At 46.2% G+C, this 22,435-nt stretch overlaps 1 protein-coding gene across 1 annotated transcript in view; it reads right to left on the bottom strand.

Moving 5' to 3' along the window:
- The window catches only part of Tmem163 (transmembrane protein 163), a 174,685-nt gene extending 158,074 nt beyond the window's left edge, over nucleotides 1-16,611 (bottom strand). The window contains exons 1-2 of the mRNA XM_034513277.2: nucleotides 15,749-16,611; nucleotides 6,341-6,460 (exon numbers count right to left, since the gene is read on the bottom strand). Coding sequence (XP_034369168.1) covers nucleotides 6,341-6,460; nucleotides 15,749-15,947 — 319 coding nt within the window. The 5' untranslated portion in view covers nucleotides 15,948-16,611. The remainder of the gene's footprint in view (nucleotides 1-6,340; nucleotides 6,461-15,748) is intronic.
- Between the last annotated feature and the right edge of the window lie 5,824 nt (nucleotides 16,612-22,435).

The raw sequence follows: 22,435 nt of genomic DNA on the forward strand, positions 1-22,435 counted from the left end.
AACACACACACACACACACACACACACACACACACACACACACACCCTAAAAAGTACCAAAGATAACTAAATAAGGTATAGAATAATAAAAATAAAATTCCTAGAAGCCAGGAAGCAAGGCATCTAAGAGAAAGGGAAGCAGAGCCTGAGGGTCTGAAGGCAGACAGCAGCTGCACCTGGGGACCACCGAAGCATCTGCTCACTGAAATCCCCCATAGCTGGGGGATGGGGAAAGATCAGTCCAAACAGAAACAAAGAGTAAGCTCGTGGCAGGCCTCACGGGACATGCATCAGACTAAAATGCTGTTCTGTGTTCCTGAGCTGCCCAGGGTGGGCAACCCAGAGGCAGCCCTGAGCATCAGTGCTGACATGACCACAGGGCTGGGAAGGAAAAGCCTGGAAGGCGGGAAGTTTTCAGGGCAAAGTTCCCAAAGCCAGTTTCTGCTCAGTTCTTACTTCCGGTTCCACCTCCCTGAAGCAGCCTCTGTAGTTATCACTCACAGAACACATTGACAGGGAAAAGTTATCCCACCCAACACCCCCAGGATGTGGCTCAAGACTTCCTGCCCACAGCCCCCTGAACTGCCTCATGGCCCAGGTCAGCAACAGCAAATGCTCCACTTGGAGACTGTTCCTGTGGAGAAGCTCACACTGTTTAGAAGCCCAGCAAGGAGAAGACAACACATGGATCGGAAGTAGCAAGCAGCGGGCATGTAAAGGCGCCATGCCTGGGCAAGAACAGGATGAGAAGAGCGGATAGGAAGGTACAGCAAGTGATTTCAGCTAAAGAAGCTCTTATGGACACAGGCACAAACATTAGGGCTTCACTAACCACGTAGCCTGAGAGAAAAGGGAGCCAAAAGGAGAAAATCGGCACATAAGGAGCTCTCCGCTAGCAGTCGTTAGGGTCAGAGCCTGGGCCTTGGTAGTCTTAACAAGAAGGCTCAGCTACTCATCGTCCGCAGGCCAGTGCAACAAATAAGTAATAGTGAAAAGCAGAAAGGAGGGAATGCTAAACGTAGCCACAATCGAAAAGGGAGCAAAGACATCCGTGGACCCCCAAGACCATTTTCAGAGTACTGACATGAGGCTTAGGTTTAAAGAGAAGGCAAGACAACAGCTAAACGGACTAAGTCAAAGTGTGGCCCCGCCCCTCAATAACCCAGCATGCTCTGGACTTTAGTCACTCCTGCAACATGGTCTGACAAGTTAGAATAGTGTAAAGTCTCTTTCTAAGAAACAAATCCTTCCTCTGTCTGGTACCAAACTCCTGCTCTTTCCTTCTCTAGCAGGAGATTCCTGGGGAAGTCCCAGTTTCTAGGAGCACGTGATTTCAATAAGCCAATAACCGGAGAGCTTTAGACTGTCTTTCTTCCAGTACAGTTATACGCCACTTTTAGGTGGTGAGGTCACACAGCTGGGGAAGGATCTCTGAGAGGGAATCTGTCCTGTGGTTCCAAGCTAGACCAAAAAGCATGGCTCCAGTCCTGCTGAAGCTCAAAGAGTCCAGGTTGGACCTTTAAAACCATTCTAAACAGCCCAGTGATGGTGGTCCACACCTTCAATCCCAGAAGAGGCAAACAGATCTCTGTGAGTTCTAGGTGTACAGAAGTTCCAGGACAACCAGGGCTACACAGGGAAACCTGGCAGGAGGCGGGGGGGGGGGGGGGGGGGGGGGGGGGGGGGGGGGGGGCAGGGACTCATATCTATAACATTATAACATTAGCTGACTTTACAATCTCAATCCTCCTGCCTCAGCCTCACAATGCTAGGAATGCAGATATATATCAATGTGTCCAGTAAGTTGTCTTGGTCCTTTTTTATATGATCATGTGTTCTCTGGGGTAAGAGGACAGACTTTTCTACTAACACAGATAAATCATAGGATCTTATTCTATCTATCTCACTTCTGTTACCCTTAATATAGAAATAGAAAGGATATGGGCTTCAAGATGGCTCAGTCGGCAAAGGGGCTTGTCGCCAAGTCTGAGCAGCTCAGTTCAGTTCTTTGAGTACATAGGCAGAAAGAGAATGGATATCTGAAAGTTGTTCTCCAACTTCCACACATGTACCATGACACACCCATGCACAAAAATTATAAGTAAATGAAAAAGCATTTTGTCAAGGATGCATATAGATTATGTTACTATGCTAAAAGGCCAAGAGTTTAAATTAAAATCAAATAAATTAAAATCTCTGCATACCGGCCTGGAGAGGTGGCTCAGTGGTTAAGAGCACTGGCTGCTCTTCCAGAGGACCCAGGTTTAATTCTTAGTATCCACATGGCAGCTCACAACCATCTGTAACTTCAGCTCTAAGAGATCCAGTACCTTCATCTGCCCTTGGGCTGATGCCCCAAGGTGCATGGGCATGGTACACAGATATATATGGCAGCACATTTAAAAAATATCCCACAAATTTAAAAAAAATTCAATCCTATCAGAGATCTGATTTCCTAGTTCTGAAGTCTGCTAATGCACTCAATTTTTTTACGTGCCTGTATGTGCGATTGCACATGTGTGTGTGGAGGCACATATGTGCATGTGCGTGGAGAACAAAGAATGCTGGTCCCCAGGCACCATTCATCTCAAATTTTCTCTTGGTGTCCTTTTGAGATGGGCTTCACTATGTAGCTTTGGCCCCCAGAGCCTACTATGTAAACCAGGCTGGCCTGGAACTCTCAGAGATCCACATTTTTTTTTTTTTTTTTTTGCCTCCCAATGTTCCAGTTAAATGGATGTTCCACCACACTAGCACCATCTTGTTTTCTGAGACAGGGTCTTTCACTAGTCTAGAGCTCACCAAGTAGGCTAAGCTGGCCAGCCAAGGAACCCCAGGAGTCTGCCCATCTCCACCTCTCCAGCACCAATATTACAAGCGTGCACCACTACACCAGGTTTGTTTGTTTGTTTGTTTGTTTGTTTTTAACATAGATCAGACTCGGATTCCCATTCATTCCTTTAGCACTTCACTGACTGAGCCCTGTGCTAAAATTTTAAATGAGCTTTTACTGAGATCTCGGTTTGGAATGCTTTCAGTTTAGGGAGCTTTGATATTTAGTTTGAGTTTGTTGTGTTGTTGTGTTGTGTTTTGCTTTAATGGAGCTATGTATCTATGATGGTTGGAGTTGTCACATTGACAGAATCTAGATTCACCTTGAGGACCAGCCTCTGGACTTGCCTGTGGGGGATTATCTTGATTGTGTGACCTGAAGTAGGAAGACCTGCCCACTGTGGGTGTCACCATTCCCTGAGTAGAGGCGCTACAGAGAGCAAACTGGAGGAAAGGAGCTGATGCTGGAACCTTGATGTGTCTTTGATTCTTGACTGTGGATGCAATGAGACCAGCTACCTTACGCTCTGGCCACTGTGGCTTTACCTCCATAATGGATTATACCCTGGAATCATACACCAAAATAAGCCCTTTCTCCCTTAAGTTGCTTTAGTCAAAGTATTTGATCACATCAGCAAGAAGAAAGTAAGGCACTATCTCAGAAAAAAAAAAAAAAAAAAAAAAAGATTGTTTCTTTAACACTGTTCCTAGCATACCTTCATCTCCCACAGAACAAGCAGGCATCTAGTCCCTACAAATTAACTTGTACTCAAGCCTCAAAATCAGAATACATTTTCTCCAACTCTTAACACAGACATCAATGTTGTCAAAACCCTGAGTTTTGAGACTGAACTTTTATTCTCTCTCTGACCTCATTATTACAACAGACTTGTTTTCATATCCGTTCATAAGAAGAAGATTGATATTTTCCACACTGCCTGTTATACACCAAATCTATTTTAGAACCGATCTAGGACTCTCTCTCTCTCTGAATTATTCCAAGATACATTACCATATTTTATATTGATGCTTCAGCGCGTCCAAATCATTATCTCACCAAGTATTATGAAAACCAGTGCATGGGGGAGATGGCACAGTCAATAGAGCACTTGCTTGCGGGCTTGAGTTTGAATCCCCGGTACCCACATAAAAATCTAAGTGTAGCTTTGAGTACCTGTAACCCCAGGACAGTGCAGGGCTTGTAATAAGATTTATAAGGGTTTGCTGGCTGCCAGTTCAGTTCCAGGTACAGTGAGATAATACCCTGTCTCAAGGGAACAAAGTGGTGAGTGATAGAGCAGACAGCCTCTCTGGCCTCTGCAGCATGCATAGGCATGTGCCTACACATACACACACACACACACACACACACACACACACACACTCGCAAACACACAAATACTTAAAGCTACTCTAGTTTAAATGGGGCAAAATATGATTTCTCTGTTCTAGAGTCTAACTAAATCAGAAGCAGTTAGAAGCAACTCACAAATGAAACAAAAAAAAAAAAAACATACAGGACAAAACACAGGTCATGATAAACAATACAACGTCATTCACCATTTAGAGGCAAGAAGTTAGAGGCTGGAGAAATGGGTTAAGAACACTTGCTGCTTTTGTGAAGGAGCTGAGTTCAGTTCCCAGTATTCATGTCCCACAACTGCTTGTGACTCCAGGCAGCTCTGTGCCCTCTTCAGGCCTCCTGGGATGTACAGATTCCAAATGGACAAACACATGCATGTCCATAAATAATCAATAAAGAGAAATCCTTTCAAAGGAAGCTAAAGGGTTTAAGTCCAATAGTTCTGCGATAAAGAGGTAAGGCGGTTTTCAAAGGAAAAGAACAAGAAGCCCTTCCACAAAGCGTTGCGTGGACGGTTTCCATTGAAGGAAATGAAGCATTTTTAGCATAAGCCACCTGATTGAGAATTACAAGTGAAGCCAATTTTCTTCATATCTTTTCCTCATTACACGGCTTAAGCACATTGAATGTAACACTTCTATTCCAAAGGAAAGACCATTCACAACCGTTCATGCTCAGGTCCTTGTTCAAACGCCAGAGAATGATGCCCCACACTTTACAGGGCACAGGGACATGTCTGAGGAACCATTATCTGGTGTGTAAATCACGCCCCCTTCATCCCCTTCCTCTTTTCTTCACATATGTAAATTGCCGCGTCTGATCTCCAGTCCCCCTACCAGCCACAACAACCAAATTACCCTCAAGGGACATCCACTGCCTTGTTATTTTGGTCTCAGTATTAAAAAGGGGGAGGTGAGGGGAGAGAGAGGGGCTATTATATTTTCAAAAATCAGAATTCTTCCTGATTAGATTTCTGGATCACTGATAAATGTTTATTTCCTAAAATGTATTATTTCTATATTCTGAATATTTGGGTTTTTTTTTTTTTTTTTTTTAAGATCCAGGCTACTGTATAGTGTTCCTAATATAAATTGTCTCTAATAATCTATGCTGAGTTTTGAAGGGAGCATTTGGTCAAATTCTAACCCCGCCCCCTTGGGATTCAGCCCCAACTTCCAGCAGCAGAAGAGAATTTTAAACAACTCACACACAGCCATGTTGCCTAACGACCATGGTCCATTTTTCCCTCTACCCCGAGGCACCTCATAGGATGCTTAGTACTTAGAACACAGATTTTTCTTTTTATTACAAAATTTATAAAATATAATTTTAAAAAAACACATTCCCCTTTTCTCCACTATTGTGAAGATAGAAAAGGAGGGAGAAAAAAAAAAGAAAAGAAACCAAGTGTTGTAGTTGGTACAATCCCTACCAAGGTTGAGCTATAGCTTGTGTGTGGATTACTGCATGATTCATAAGAATAAATAGCACATGCATGTTTCATAAGCTGTGAGTGTCAGTGGGGAAAACCCACCACAGGAATTCCAGACACCCAAACAGGGTCATCCACAGACAGAAATTACTTCGTTTTCATAGCATCTCAGAATTGCAAGATATTATTTTATTTTCATGCACTAAAATCCCCGAAAGAAGGCCCTTCCGTTTTTCTTTCTTTAAAATTGTACATGTGATTTTGTTCCTGACCTTGCACAGCACACAGTCGAGAGGGAAAGGAGAGAGCTTGCTGCAATATTGAACTCATCTACTTGCATTAGGCTCAAAATCCGAGTCTCTGGGATGTGTATTTGTCATGTCAGCCTGGGCTGAAGGTATCTGCCAAGAGACTATTTTCACTATTCGGCTTGTGCCAGCCGGAATCCACTTCCACACACCTGCATACTGATGAGAACTGAAGCTCCCGGTTATTTCTCTCCACTTCTCTCTCATACCTCTTCCCTTTGCAGAGGAGTGAAGCCGCTTTACTAATTCATGAGTTCCCTGACTGTCCAACCATCTAAAAAAAAATTTTTTTTTTTTTTTACTCATCGATAACAGTCAACTAAAAGCAAAGCACATTCCCACAGGGGTTAGAGGGAAAGGCCAGCAACGGGCGAGTATTGATTGGCAAGACTCCCTGATACTCACTGAAGGCGGCCACCGCCAACGCCAGGGTGACAATAATGGACAGCCAGGATACCCACAATGCCTTCTTCCTGTAGTTCTGGGCTTCGTGAGGTTTCAGCCGGGTGCTGCTTTCCAGTAAACCTGACAGAAACCGGAAGAAGAGGGAGTAAGGTACTTCCATAAGACAGAACACACACCGGGGCTGCAGCAGCTCAGCCAAAGACTGCAAACCCAGAGCCTGTGAGCCAAGATGTGTTTTGCCTGGCCCACAAGGTGCTTTCACAATTAGAAGATTGCACATTAAAAGCAAAACAAAATTATCAAATGTTCTGGCAGCCCTTATAAAGCCACAGACCCTGGCAGTATGGAATAAGTGTTTCCATAGGGCAGCAGAAGCTCTCTGAGTCAGAGGAGCTCCACATACTTTACTCCTGAGGTCACACCATGATATTTATTTATTTATTTATTTATTTATTTATTTATTTATTTTTGTTCCCTGCACCAAGTTTCTTGGGTCAGTAGAATTTCCTCATCCCAACAAAGCTCTTTTATTAGAAAAGAACTATAGTAAGTGATTAGGCATTTGGGCTCCTCAGCTCTGAGCACTGATCCACTAGTACAGTCCCAACAGCAGTGTCAGATTTACACAAAGCGAAGATTCATGGACTGTGCGGATGCCCACACTGGACGCCTTGGCCACCAACAGCCACAGGCCTGGATTACACAGCATGTTCTCTCCTTCTTTTGTATGAAGCACACATTAAGTAAATAACTGATTAGCTAGTCAATTAATTAATTAAAAAATTTAAAACTCCCTCACGGGTCTAGGGAGATAACATGAGGACCTGAGTTTGATTCAACCGACGAAATAGTCAAGCATGGTAATACATGCTTGATCCCAGCACTTGGGGAACAGAGACAAGCAGATGCCTTGAGCTTACAAGCCAGCCAGTACACCTACTAGGTGAGTTCTGAGCCAATGAGAGACTCTATCTCAAGGTATACAACATTCCTGGGGAAAGACTTGGGTGAAACTGAACTACACCCATGTACGGACACACGCATGTGCTCTCTCTCTCTCTCTCTCTCTCTCTCTCTCTCTCTCTCTCTCTCAGAATCTCAGAATATGAAAGTACAGTAAAACTGCCAAAGCCAGAGCTAACACCATAGGAAGTCTGCAAGTACAACAGACTTTATTTATCTCCTGTGCTTTGCACACTAGAAGCCCTTTTCAAGGGCATGAATCTGTGATGAATCGCCAGCAATGCCCACTTAAACATCTTCAGATCGATCTTGATTTATACTTCTTTCTTACCCTTTGAGAGTAAGATTGTAAGGGTTGAGAACGGCTTAGTGCTTAAGAGCACATATTGCTCTTACACTCAAACTCAAGTTTGATATCCAGCACCCATAAATAGATAACAATAATCAAAAGTATTTTAAAAGAATAAAATTGTAACCAGGCAGTGGTTATACACGCCTTTAATTCCAGCACCTGGGAGGCAGAGGCAGACAGATCTCTGAGTGCAAGGCCAGCCTGGTATACAGAGTGAGTTCCTGGACAGCCACAGCTACACGGAGAAACCCTGTCTTGGAAAAATCAGGAGGAGGAGTGGGGGGAGGAAGAGGAAGAGAAAGAAGAGGAGGAGATTGTATGTGCCTTTTCTCGGTTGCCAGAGAGTCAAATTTTCAGTCATGTATTTTATACAAGTAAAAGCCAGTTTGCCAACTCTGGCCACATAATGTGTCTCTCAGAGACTGGACAACCTCATCACAGTAGCTACAGACAATGGCGAATAGGGACGTAAAGCTTACGCAGCATTTGTAAAATGTCACAGTGTGCAATGGATCACGTATGAGCACCATTCATTTATCTGACTGACCACCACTGTAGGAGCAGAAAGGACAGGAACACTCTTCCTCTGTAATTAGGGTCATGACTGACACACCTTCAAGACAGGTTAACGGGGGCAGGGAATGTAACAACTGTATTAAAACAAAGATCTACATGATGGGTTCGAGATGTAGCTCAGTCAGCAGAAGCCTAGCATGTATGAAGCCCTGGGTTCAATCCATAGCACTGTGTAAGCCAGACATGGTGATGAATGCCAAAGTAACAGCAGTTGAGAAACGGAGGTAGGAGGATTATGACTTCAAGGTCATCCTAGGATACTTAGGGAGTTTGAACGTAGCCTGGGATATATGAGACTCTGTCTCAAAAATTAGTAAGAACAACAATTAGGACCAACCAGAGGAAACAATGAAAGGGAGAAGGGCAGAAGGGAGGGAGGGAGAGAAGGAGGGAGGGAGGCAGGGAGGGAGGGAAGATAAGATCTAAAGGGAATGAAGGGGAGGAGGGAGAGAAAGGAGGAGGGAGAAAGAAAGAGGGGGAAGGGGAGGGAGAGGAGGGGTGAATCGAGAGAGAGAGAGAGAGAGAGAGAGAGAGAGAGAGAGAGAGAAATCATCGATCCTATGTAACATGGAAGGCTTCAGGAATAAAGACCCAAAAGCCAAGGGGATCTATTTTTATGCTCAGATTCAATGAAAAATGCAAATCCCTGTAGAGATGAGTGAAGCACAGGAACTCAACAAGACCGGTCTGCTCCAAGTCTCGGTGTTTCCTGCAAGACACCGATATGCTGCCTGTGGGTCAGGACCCCTTCTAGAATGAAGCCTTTTAATCAAGGGCCTCAATAGACAAGGGCAGTCCGAGTGTCTCAGTGACCAGTTCTTACACTTGAGGGCGGGTTGCATAGAAAACACTAATTCTTGGGCTTATAGCTATCTTTGAGGGGAGAGGGTCAAAGGTTCTTTCCTATTTTGTTTTGACATTTGGGATGTATGTGTACACATGCTGGTGTGTGTATACACATGCTGAAGTGTGTGTGTACATGCTGGTGTTTGTGCAGGTGTATGTGCACACGTATGAGCATGTATGTGGAAGCCAGAGGTTAACCTCAAGTATCATTCTACCTGCTACTTATTTTGGAACAGTGTCCCTCACTCAACCTGGAGCCCACCCATTCTGCATAGGCTGCTCACCAGTGGGCCCTAGGGACACACCTGTCTCCACCCCATCAGCATTGGGGTTACAAGCACGTGCCACCACACCCAGCATCTTTTGATTGAGTTCTGGGGCTACAACTCAGGTCTGCAGGCTTGCAAGACAAGCTTTTTAACAACTGCACTGTCTCCCAGCCTGGAATTCTAGTTTCTATGGTCAGCCTTGGGGTGAAATGGAGACAGGAAGAAAAAGGACAAGGGGAGGCTTTGCTTCCAAGGCCTTCTAGAAACCTTCCTCTCAGAGTGCCCAGCACACCAAAGTAACACGCTTTGGGGAATCATTTTCTGACTCAGCACCACTGCTCAAAACTGCATCCTGTTTAAAAAAAAAAAAAATCAACAGCTGAGCATGGTGGCATGTGCTTTTAATCTCAGCACTCAGGAGGCAGGAGCAGGCCAATCTTCGTGAGTTCAAGGACAGCCTAGTATACATAGTGTGTTTTAGGACAATCAGGGCTACAAAATTGAGACTCTGTCTCAACCCCCTACCCAAAAAATTTTAACAAAGACTCAGCTGAACTAGCTCCATCCAGTCATCCTTGAACAGGCCTCAAACAAAGCAAGCCGAACTGCCGAGACAGGTGTTTTGTCAGCAGTAGCCCACGAGACATAGAAGTGAGTAAAGCCGGGTGGAAAGGAGAGCTTACTTAGGACCGAGGTAAATGAGAAAGCAAGCAGGAATTATCAGCCCCTTCTTCACCAATGCGCTGGGAAACTATCCTCAAACCTCCTTCATTAGTTCAGAAATGAGAACTGCAGTTGCAGTTCAGTTGGTATGGTGTTTGCCTGCCACTCACAGGCCAGGGGTTCTATTCCCAGCACCGAATAAAATCGAGCACGGTGGTAGACAGCTGTGATCCCTCCAGAAGTGGAGGCAGATGATCAGAAGTTCAAGGTCATCTTGAGCTATATGTGAGTTTGAGGACAGCCTAGGCTATGTGAGACCTAATCTCCAAATAGTGAATAAATAATTGCATTTGGATGGGAAGAAGGCAGGCCTCTTGTCCTGACAGATTCCGATGTGGGTCCTGATGCCTTTGAATGATAACTGGACATCACCTTTCTCTGCTTCTTCCTGGGCTCTAGAAAAAAAATCTCATTTTACCTCTAAGTGCAATCACTCTTCTGTCCAAGAGAAGCTATCACCTAGAATGAACAGGCCCTATACACCACTAAAAATTCCCTTCCCTTTTCTCAAATGAGGGTTTTTTTTTTTTTTTTTTTTTTTTTTTTTATCTTTCTATCTAGAAAGATGGTTCAGTGGGTATGGTGCTTTGTGTGAGTCTGAGGACATGGGTTCAGATCCCAGGACCCCACAGAAAAGATAGACACAGAAGCATACCTGTAACTCTAGTGGAGGAAGCAGCAGGATTATGGAACTTGTTGACTAGCCAGTCTAGCTGAAAAAACAACTCCAAGTTTAGTGAGAGACCCTGTCTTGAAAGATAAGGTGGAGTGAGATTTCATCTCCTAGAAATGTCAGAGAAGCTACGCGCCCATGAAGTCTCACCAACATGGCTGCCTAAACAAGACCTGAACAAGGATGTCAAGAACAGACATGCTAGCATGAAAGAGAAAAAGACAAAGAACTACAGGCAACTATGGAACACTGAGAGCAGGAAAAATATCTTCCCCAGGGAAGAGTCCCCTCAACTGGTTACTCAGTGATCAGCCCCGATATCGGAAGAACAATTAACACTCTACGGACTGAGTAAGTTATGCTTACATATGCTAATCATTAAAGAAATAAAGCCAGTGAATTTGAGAGACAAGAAGAAGGGTTGTCCATGGGAAAGGTTGGAGGGAGAAAAGGGACAAGAAGAAAACCATAATTATTTGAAAAATTCAAAATAAAAGACTCCAAAACTGATGTTTAAGAGGGAAAAAAAAATGTGAAATAAAATTTAAAATTTAAAAAGGAATTTTAAGTTGACATATTTCACAGGAAATAAATATGGTAGAGAGTAAGCAAGGAAGACATCGCCCTCTGACCTCCACCTGTGTGCCCCTCTCACACCCACACATACACACACACACACACACACACACACACACACGCACGCAACTTTTCTTTCATCCTAGCCCATTGGTTTCAGGAGAAATGAAACTGCACCATTTCAGTATCAGCTCAAATCAGTGGCTCATTTGCCAGGCAGTCCGGGAGCACCCATTTCGAGAGGTTTGTCCAGGAGGGGCATGATCCCTTTAAGAAGTCAGTTTACTTTTCCACAGAGACAGCCATCACTGTGTACACCTTTGCTCATTCTGCTGGGCAGTGTTTATTTCTCCTTCCAGAGCTGGCTGGTTTCAACAGCACACCTGGTCCTGACCACACCTGAGGGTGCTACCCCGGCCTCTTACCAGGACTCCTCCCCATGAGAGATCCAGGTGGCAGCCAAAGGGGACTGGACCACCTGCTGGGTTTTCTGAGTCAGTAGGACTGGAAGTCCTTCCTCAGGTCTGACTTTCTTCATGGCTCCCCTGGGAGATTGTAAAATTGAGGAGGGGGGAAAAACATAAAGTCATTGTAATGGAAACACTGTCCAAAAGAGGAAGGACTTTTCTCTTTCTATGCAAACATGCTATCTCTTCATTTCCTTTCGAAAAATGCAGCTGAGGGGCTCAGGAAGAGGCTCGGTGGGTAAAGAACTTGCTGAGCAAGCATGAGAACCTGAGTTCAAGCCACAGAACCTGTATAGAAACCCCAGGATTGTAGTGCGTGCTTGGGTTTCTGGCAGCTCACTGGCCAGCTAGTGGAATGAAACAGTTCGGGATCAGTGAGAGATTCTGTTCCCAAAATAAGATGGCAGCACTTGAGGACTAACACTTGAAGTCATCTCCGGCCTCTACACACGTGTACCTGCATACACACAAATAACATATACATACATAGACACATACAGGGCTGATGCTAAAAATGGGTACCACCCCTCCAAGGGAAGCAGAGTGTGAAGATGCAAGGACTCACTCAGCTCAGAAATGACTGATCTCCACACTGGCTCTTCTGTATCCATGCAAGATGCTTGTACACCCACAGGACACAGGGATGCAGGGGAATGGTGAGGGTCCCAAAAGCAGCATCACACAGGAGGGAGTCAAGCAGACCAGCCCAACAGAAACTAAGAGAGAGCTCAGGTCCATGGGCAGGGCCTCAGCATCCCTGCCCACAGTCGGCTTCCATGGTGGAATCGTAACCTAACTTAAATCTCATAACATAGATCTGACAATACCAAGGGAAATATTAGCATAGTATAAAGACAGAGGCAAATATATGTGAAGATGCAACTTCCTTAGCAGTCTGAACTACTTTTCATTGATTTGTCCTGGCTCAGAATTTGATGTGTAGCCCAGGCTGGCTGGCCATGGGCTCACAGTGACTCTTCGGCTTCCGTTTCCCAAGTGCTGGTATTCTAGGCCTGAGTCACCACCTCCCCACACCCCCACACTCCCCCCACCCCCCACCTCCCACCCCCCACCCCCCACCCCCGCACTGAGCTTCAGTTCTCTGCAGGAAGGTGGTTGTAGTTGTTGTTGTTGCTGCTGTTGTTGTTTGGTTTAGTCTGTCTTTAAGATTGACAGCTAGAGAAAAGAGCTAAATAAAGCCATAACTCTGTAAGGTGGGGCCACACCCTAAGGTTTGGAACAAAATCATAGAGAAATAGATATTAAAGAAGGAAAAAGAAAGCCAGAAGATTAATTGGGTTTCTCTCTCTCTCTCTCTCTCTCTCTCTCTCTCTCTCTCTCTCTCTCTCTCTCTCTCTCTCTTTCTGTGTGTGTGTGTCTTTGTGTGTGTATATTTGAGTATGTATATGTGTGTGTGTCTGTGTATGTGTCTGTGTCTGTGTGTGTGTTTTTATTTGTGTCTATGCGTGTGTCTGTGTGTAAGTCTGTGTATATTTGAGTGTGTATATGTGTGTGTATGTCTGCGTATATTTGAGTGTGTATATGTGTGTCTGTGTCTGTGTGTGTCTTTGTGTATGTCTGTGTATATTTAAGTGTGTATGTGTGTGTGTCTGTATGTCTGTGTATATTTGAGTGTGCATATGTGTGTGTGTGTGTGTGTTATTTCCCAAAGATCTTAAACCACATAACGCCTGTTTGCTTCCTGAACCACAGGTTCAGTCAGCTGGTTCAGTAATGATGAGACATTCTGAGCTAGCTGGAATTCTGGGAAATAGTCCATTTCACCTCTAAGAAGAACGTGTCTCTAAAATTCCAAACCACTAGGCTATAAAGCAACTCTTCATTGGGAGTCAGAAGCTGTCTGCCACAGGGCCTCTACCACCTCAGAAGGACGTCAACACAAAAAACTAGTAGGGAAGATAGATTGTAGCCAGAGTGCCCATCCCCCCACACCTTGTAGTAGCCCCCCCCCCCCCCCCAGAAACCCACTGCATCCAAAGAGAGATGGAGACCAGGGAGTTTTCCTCTTCCCCAGTTCCTGTCTCTGGTGGGAAAGATGTCACAACCCATGGACCATTCCCAAGAGATAGCAAAAAATGGCTACAGGAAACATAAAATAACCCAAACATGTAAAATATTACAACCAATCTCCCAAGCAGCCTCTGGATCTTCATTTATCATTAACTCTTTCTTTGCAACCAGGAATGGGTGGAACAAAAGAAATGTCACAGCGACTTTCAGCTAGCTCAAAATGGCATGGAAGACACGATTCATCCTAACAGAGAGGTCGTGTGTAAAATGCAGGCTTCCACACAGCAGTGGTTTATGAACAGTGAATGCTTTCAGGAGACAATATAATAGAAAATGAAGTCCATTTGACCACTGACAGAAAACCTAAAGAATGTATTCAGAAGAGGTTTTTTGTTTTGTTTTTGTTTTCATTTAACACTGAAGCATGGCCTCTAGATATTACTAAGTATCAATTCATCCTAGTGTGGGTTTCTTGTCTGTCCTTGTGCAGGGGTGGTGAGAGACCGATCGGCGCTTCCAGATAACCCGCAATGCAACAGAATTAAGCCCAACCCGGGTATCTTTCTTCAATGCGAAATGTTTAAATCTTGCGAGGCAAAGGTAATTCTCACACCCCAGAATTAAAGTGAGAGGTTTTTCTGGCTTTCTGATGATGCCATCCACTCGCCTGTCTCCAAGGCTATCGAGTTCTGTGGGAACAGGGAAAGGACCTGCAACACGGGTGCAGAACTCGTTCCAAGCTGGAGCGGCTCCAGTTCCCCGCACAGCATCTCTGCTGTTTCTCTGGGAAATCTGTTTCCATGTCATCCTGTTTCACACGCTACAATTCGGAATCTCTAAGGAAGAGATCCTGTATCCCAACGCGAAACCGGAATATAAAGATGTTCAGGAGGTACTAAGAATAGGACAGAAACCTGCCAGAACTAAAATAATATAAGCACTCTACAGTCGACAGATGAAAGCTTCCAAGAAAAGGGGGGGGGGGGGAGGAATGAATAGAGGTGTACAGAGTCGACTGCCTGGGAAAAGGCCAGGCTGCAGAGACCCCAAATCTGCCAGCAACGGTTTCAGCAGAACCGTTGACAATTTTCAAGGGGTCCAATTCGGAAGTAGCAAGAAAAAGGAAAGGTGTAGATGCAGTCGTCTCCGCAAAGAATCCAAGCTGAAGGCCACTAGAACAGGATGGGGAAGGAGAGCCAGGCGGGATGAATGAGGGAGCCCTAGCGTTCGATGCAGCCCCACTAAGAAGACCGTGGCTGTGGGCGGGAGATGGAGATGCCTTCCAGGCGATGCACGGGGTCCAAGGCCAGCGTCCAAGGAAGGACTCGGAGCTGGACACACGCTCTCCAGGAAATATCAGTTTTGGGTAGCATCTGTGCAAATCAGGTTGGTGGCCCTACCCCAAACATCCCAACCTCTCTGCCAACAACCTCACACTATGGGGAGGTGACCGCTGTGACCCAGGATCCAGGGAGCGTCGGGTCCGCGAGAGTCCAGAGACTAAGGGGGCCCTAGCTGTCACCCTAGAGTGTGCTCCCCCACTAACCCAGGAAAAGAAAAAAAAAAACAAACAAAAAAAAAACAAACAAAAAAACAAAAACAAAAAAACTTTCCCCGGGTGATTGGCGGAGCTCGCGCAGCGGGATTCATTGGAACCCACATCTCCCAGCACCGAGAGGAATCCTTTGGTCCCCTATAAGACACCAAGAACACGGTCTGCAAACTTTTCCCGCGGGCACCGGAGAAGGCTGGCCTAGGCACCCGCGGGGATCGGACAACTGGAAGGGGCTCTCAGGAGACCCCGCTGCCCGACCCTCGTGGATCCCGAAAGGTGGAACAGTCGCTTCCGCTGTTTGCACCAAGCTCAGCATATAGGGGACAGGTGGCTTCAGAGGGGCGGAGAGGAAGGAGCGCGGGGCGGTGGCAGCTCACCTCGGTCCTCCAACCCGTCGCTGAACTGGCCGCTCTCGCTGATCCGCGGCTGCCGTTCCTCGTCCGGCTGCACAGAGGAGCTCAGCGGAGCCGGGCTGGGGGCGGGGGCGGCGGTCGAGGGCGCGTGGCCCCGCGGTGGCGGCCGCGGGACTCCGGGGCCAGGGGGGCTGCGGCGCTCGCTGCCCGGGGCCGGCTCCATGGCGCCGGGGCTGCAGATCCCCCGAGGCGAAGCCGACCACGATGGAGACACGAGTCCGAAGTGCCAGGGACGGAGGGCGCGGAGAGGGAGCTTCACTCCGACCGCGGTGAGCGGCAGGTCCGCCGCTAGCTCAGCGTGTGGCGGAGGCTGGGGCCGCGCTGTCGCCGCTGCGCTCCGCCCCCGGGGGCAGGTGCGGGCGGCAGGGACCCGCCCCGAGGCGCTGAGCCCGGGCACCGGGATCGATGCACTCAGGCGGCTGGAGAGGGAGGGCCCCGGACGGTCCAGACGCGCGGAAGCTGAGGGTACTGTTAGGGGGCGTGGGGACCAGCCTGAGCCTAGCGCAGGGCTGGGTGAGGGCGTGACGGAGGACGCGCCCCCCACTCACGTCTCGGATTGGTGCCCAAGAGGAACCCCTCCACCCTAATTACTCTGCAGTCCTCCGAGCCTGTGGCCGAGCGTAGGCAGGAGAGAGGGCATCGCAGCTCATCTGGCCTTTCTCTCTCCGGAGCCACACAGGCTACAAGGGTTACACCTTGTCCCCGCCTGCCCAAGCCGGTATCAGGATTCACCTGTCCCCAAGCCTTTGGATCTCCTGCCCTTAAACAGCTTTAACTCTCATCTCCGTTTCTCTCCTGCACCAACTTAGATTGAGGTATTGCTGGAAACGTGGCTCGTCCCCTCCCCCGCCCCCATTGCGACTATCCCTGGGCCTTTCCCATTCATTTGTCACCAGCTCATTTCCCTCTCTGAGCATCCAGGATCGGTTCCCCTAGAAGACTCCTCTGCTGCTGCGGGTGCTCACCCCCTGTTCTTCACCTCTGACCCTGCCAACTTCCCACACTTGAGCGGTGAGGGTGGTTTCCTCAGCGAAGCCGCAACCTAGTCCACAGGGCTGGCTGGGGAAGACCCACAGGAAAACTGGCCGCCTAACGGATTGGGGACGCGTTTGGTGGCATTTACATCTGAGCTGTTAGAGAGTCTAGATTTTATCAATAGGTTGGTATCAGTCTCTAAATTTAATCTGAGTACTCTAACATGCCAATTCCATCATTTAAAGGAATCCACCCTGTTTTCTTTCCAGACTAACCGGTTTCCTTTCTGGTTTCCGCTTTGCCAGGGACGATAGAAGACAGGGTAGGATTTAAATGTCTCTGCGGGGTTCCGGAAATGAGAAGGGGGTCACATTTTGTTGGGATCGGATCTGAGTGATCTCGGTTCCAGTTGGGTCTTCTGTTTGTTTGGTTTTTTGTTCTTTTTTTTTTTTATGATAATTTCGACTATAAACTGAAAGCATCGAACTAGGTCATTTCAACAGCCCCTTTTTTTCTCTAAAGAAAATGAAATTTTCAACAGCTCTTCTTTTCTCAAAAAAAATAAAATAAAACGCCATGTTCACTGGGCGCGCGCGCGCACACACACACACACACACACACACACACACACACTTGCAGTTTCTACCACTGATCTGATGCTGTTCTTGACAATACCTCACCCGTACTTCACCTGTACAGAGTCCTTCGTCTTCTCACATCCTGGATTTGGGGGTTGCTTTTTGTTTTGTTTTTCTTTTTTTCTTTTTCTTTTTTTTTTTTTTTTCCCCAGGTTATCCCATTGTCTGCCCTGTCAACCGTTCTCAAAGAATCACCCCAAGAGCAAAAATATCCAGGCCGCACTAGATGTCACAGACAGTGACACAATTGGCTGAAGCTTTTAGACTTCATCCCCCTTCTTATATTCTGCTTTTTTAAAATTATATTTTCTTTTTTCACTGTGGTCCTGGGGACAAGAGCAGAGGAGCTTAGCACGGGGTTTAGCACAGAGCTACAGCCCCACCCCTGATCTGTTTGTTTGTGCATTTATTTGTTTGGTATTTTAACAAGCATTTCTCCTTTGCTGTCTGATTCAATTGTTCTTGAGGTCTGGCTGGAAGTCTGGAAACATGCCCCTCTCCCGGAACATCTTCCCTCTCTGCAGGTGCCGCACCCCCAACGCACACACGCTGTACAGCAGGCTCTCTAAAAGCACCACCCTTGGTTTTGTATCCAGAGCATCCACGCATCAAAGGGCGCAGGTGAGCAAACTAGAGCTCACTGAGCAAAGTCAGTCCTTTGAAGGGAAGGAAGAGGTTCAGAAGCAAGAGCTGTTGCAAGCTTCTCTTGCCTTTTTATGCCCCAGATCCCCCAGAACAAGCCCCCCTCCCAATTCACTGAGAGATTATATTAGCTGCATCCTTGAAGGGAGACCATGTGCCGGGCACCTTCCTAAACGTTTCATAGGCATTCCTCCCGGATCAGCAACCGCACAATTCACAGCACTTCCACCCCCTAGGGGACATTCTAAAGAAGTGCAGATGCTTTCTTTTGAGGCCATCACAGTTTGGTGGGGGGATAGATACAGAAGCCCACCTGGATCTTCTATTCTGTGAAAATGTGTTCCAATCACATTGGAACTGTACCTGTGTTTATATGTGAACATGGAAAGTGTTGGCATCTTTGAATGTACACAAAATTTTCTGGCAATACAACTAGTCTGTAAGTCTAGGGAAGATGAAACTTTTCTCCTTTTTGTAAACCAGGACACTGAAGGCAGTTCTATGAAGTGAGTCAGCAGTCAGGATATCTGTGTCCGTCGTATGTATAACTGCCACATGCTAAGGAATTCCATGTGTGCCCATGAATATATTTATTGAGCTTTTATTTCAACACAACACTAAGAAAAAGATAATGCCAATAATATTCTAGAGTCTAGTCATCCTCCTGCTCCTAATTCACAAGCAGATACAGACATCTGAGTATTGCTGGCTTCTGGTACAGTCCTGAGTGGTCATTTATCTTGGCAAATGCACATTAATTATGTATGGTGCTACTTTTATTCCTCTGCTATCATATAGATCATTATATTGATTTTAAAATTAGAGACATATGTATCAGCCACAGATTCATCTCATAGTCACAGCAGTGAGTGGTCTTGAAGAATTGTTGAGAGGGAGAGAGAGAGAGAAGGGGGTGCTGGAACAATGGTTCTGTTTGTTTGTTTGTTTGTTTTCGAGACAGGGTTTCTCTGTGTAGTCCTGGCTGTCCTGGAACTCACTCTGTAGACCAGGCTGGCCTCGAACTCAGAAATCCACCTGCCTCTGCCTCACAAGTGCTGGGATTAAAGGGGTGCGCCACCACCACCTGGCTGGAACAATGGTTCTTAACCTGTGGGCCTCGACCCCTTTGGAGAATTGAAAAACTCTTTCACAGGAGTCACTTAAGAGCATCAGAAAACATATTTACATTAAAATTCATAACAGTATCAAAATTACAGTTACTAAGTAACAATGGAAATAATTTTATGGTTGGGGGTGGGTCACCACAACATGGAAATTATTAAATGGCTGCAGCATTAGGAAGGGTGAGAACCACTGTGCTCTTGCAGAGGACCAGAGTTCAAGTCTTAGCCCCCACTATAGGCAGCTCACACCCACCCGAACCAGCTCCAGGGGACCCAGTGCCCTCTTCTGACCTCCGATCACACTTGAACTCACGTGCACATACCCACACACAAGCACACACAAATACATGTAATTAAAAATAATAAATGATAACAATAATGATTTTAAATCATTTTTAAAGGACTTTTTTTTTAAGGGAGAAAAATCATTCCATCAAGAAGCTTCTAAGGAGGTGTGGCATGAATGAACCATGAAAGAAAAGGCATTAAGAAAAATAAAGATAAAACTGGAATATAGAGACATTCACAATAGAGTTTCTGTTTTATGCAAACTAAATTCTAAAAAAAAAAAAAAGTCTCCTTTATTTTAGTTCAGACAGGATATCATGAAGGCAAGGCTGGTGTGGAATTCTCTGTGTAGCCGAGGATAACTTTGAACTTCCATTTCTGTCTCTATCTTTAAAGTACTGGTATTGCAGACATATGCCACAACACTCTGCTTAGGGCATACTGAAGATGGAACCTGGGACTTCATGCCCAGGGCCTTTTGCCTGCTAGACAAGTGTTCTACCAACCCAGCCAGCTGACCACCCAGACTATCTTTTTATGTCTTGTATAAACACAAGCAACTTTGAAGAGCATGTGCCCTGGAAAACAAGTCCTCCAGGGCTGGGTGGGGCGAGGAGCTAGCTGTGCAACCCAGGAGTGTCTGCTGGTGCTGAAGTCGGCCTCAGCAGCATCTTCAGGGAGGGCCCTACAATCTCCTGAAACGTGGCAGGCATGAATGCATACAAACAGTGCTGGCACTGGTGAGTGCTACATTAATAAACTCTTTCTCATAAAAAAAAAAAAAGGAAAAATACAAACTAGGTCATGACTATAGAACACTTAGATATGACATGTTTATGAGAACTGTTATTTATTTTTAGAGGTTTTTGTATCAAAACATTCAGCTGTTGGCTCTCCACACCCTTGTGCTCTGTACTGGTGTATTCAGTTCACCACAGGTCACAGTACATATTTTTAAAATTATACTTCTACTGTTCTACTGAAACTACCTCCCTCCCTCCGTCTCTCTCTCTCTCTCTCTCTCTCTCTCTCTCTGTCTCTCTCTCTCTCTTTCTCTCTCTCTCTTGCTCTCTCACTCTCTCTCTCTGTTGCCCTTGCTCTCTGTGTATGTCTGTGTATGTGCATGTGTGTGCACTCTCACGGGCATGTGTGACATGTGGACGTGTGTGTGTGTGTGTGTGTGTGTGTGTGTGTGTGTGTGTAAGCCAGACAACAACCTCATACCCTGCTCCTTGGACACTACCTACTTCATTTTTTCTTGTATGATGGGATCTTCACTGGCCTCACCAAGTAGGCTGGCCTGGATCCACATGTCTTTTCCTCTCTGTCGCATAGCAGATACCTTGTGTATTATATATTTACATTACTATTCATAACCATAGCAAAAGTACAGTTGTGAAGTAGCAACAAAATAATTGTGGGGGGTGGGGGAGGAGAGGTCACCACAACACGAGGAACTGTACTAAAGGGTCGCAGCACTGGGAAGGCTGAGAGCCACTGGTGTGAATCACGTTGGCCTGTGAGCATGTCTGTAGGGGATTAGCGTAGTTAATACTTGATGTGGGAAGACCCAGCCCATGGTCAGTGACATCATTCCCCAGTATGGAATCCTGGGCTGTATAAGTGTGAAGAATGAGCTGAGCAGAGGGGAAACCAGGATTCATTCTCTTTCTGATTTTACTGTGGATGCTAGTAGCTGTTTCAAGCACCTGCTGTCTTGACTTCCCCACCACAGACTAGGACCTGGAATTGTAAGCTGAAAGAAATTCTCCTCCCCCCACCCTAAGTTGCTTTTACCAGGCTGTTTTGTCAGAACCAGAGGAACTGAAACTAAGACACTATGTAGCCCAGTGATGTTTGAAGTATGCAGGGGAGTGGCATGGAAATACATCATTTCGTGCAAGGGGTTTTGATGTGTGTGTAAGAGTCCTGGAACCAGCCCCTCTCACACAGCACAGGGCAACTGTGGTATAAGATATCCATCCACAAAGGAGCTGTAGACATGGCTCAGAGGTTAAAGGCACTTGCTACGAAGTCTGACAAACCTCAGTTTGATCCCCAGATCCCACAGGGTCGGAGAGAACCAACTCCCTCAAGTTGTCCTCTGACCTCTACATAGGTACTATGACACACGCGCACCACACACACACACAAGTAAGGAAAAGGACATCCAAAATGAACCTTTAAATCCTAGGATGTGCCACTTACTTTGCTTCTGCTGTGATAAAAGACCATGATGAAAGCAACTTACGAGAGAAAGAGTTCATTTGGCCCTTATGGTTCTAGAGTGTGAGACTCCGTGATAGCAGGGACCACATGATCAAAGGTGGCAAGCAAGGAGGCTAAGCAGCAAGCTGAGAACTCCCATTCACTCAGGCAAATGTGACATAGAGCGGCAGGAAGGCAGGCATGAAGAAGAGAGAGCAAAGGCCTGGAAGTGACGGATATTCTGTTTTATAAGAGGAGCCAGGGATATGCTTTGTAGAGTGAAGTTTGGTGAGGTAGGAGGTGTGCCTCAGCTGGCCCATGCTGAGGCTTCCCTTCCCCCTGAGGTGCCAGCCATGTGACCAGTATAGTGTAGAATAGAGTTTCTTTAGGGCATGAGAAGGGGAGTTGAGAAGGGAGTAGAGACAGAGAGAAAAAGGTAGAGGGATAGGGAGAGGAGAGGCTGGCCCAGAATACCTGGAGAAAGAGGAGAAGGGAGAAAGGGAGAAAGGGGTCAGGGAGAGAAAAGAGAGTCAGAGAGAGAGAGAAAAGGGGCAAAAAGATCTAGAAGGGGCCAAACAGCTTCTTTTATAGCAATCCAGGCCTACCTGACAGCTGTTGGGTGGAGCCTAGAAGGAATGCTAACAGCGGAGACTTTCTCACTCACCTCCAGTGATATACTTCTAGCGAGGCCACACCTCCTAAACCTCCCCCAAACAGCACCATTAACTGTCAACCAAGCATTCAAATGCTCAAGACTATGAGTGGTATTTCTTATT

This window comes from Arvicanthis niloticus, chromosome 10 (genome assembly GCF_011762505.2).
Source record: "Arvicanthis niloticus isolate mArvNil1 chromosome 10, mArvNil1.pat.X, whole genome shotgun sequence".
NCBI classification, from domain to species: Eukaryota; Metazoa; Chordata; class Mammalia; order Rodentia; family Muridae; genus Arvicanthis; species Arvicanthis niloticus.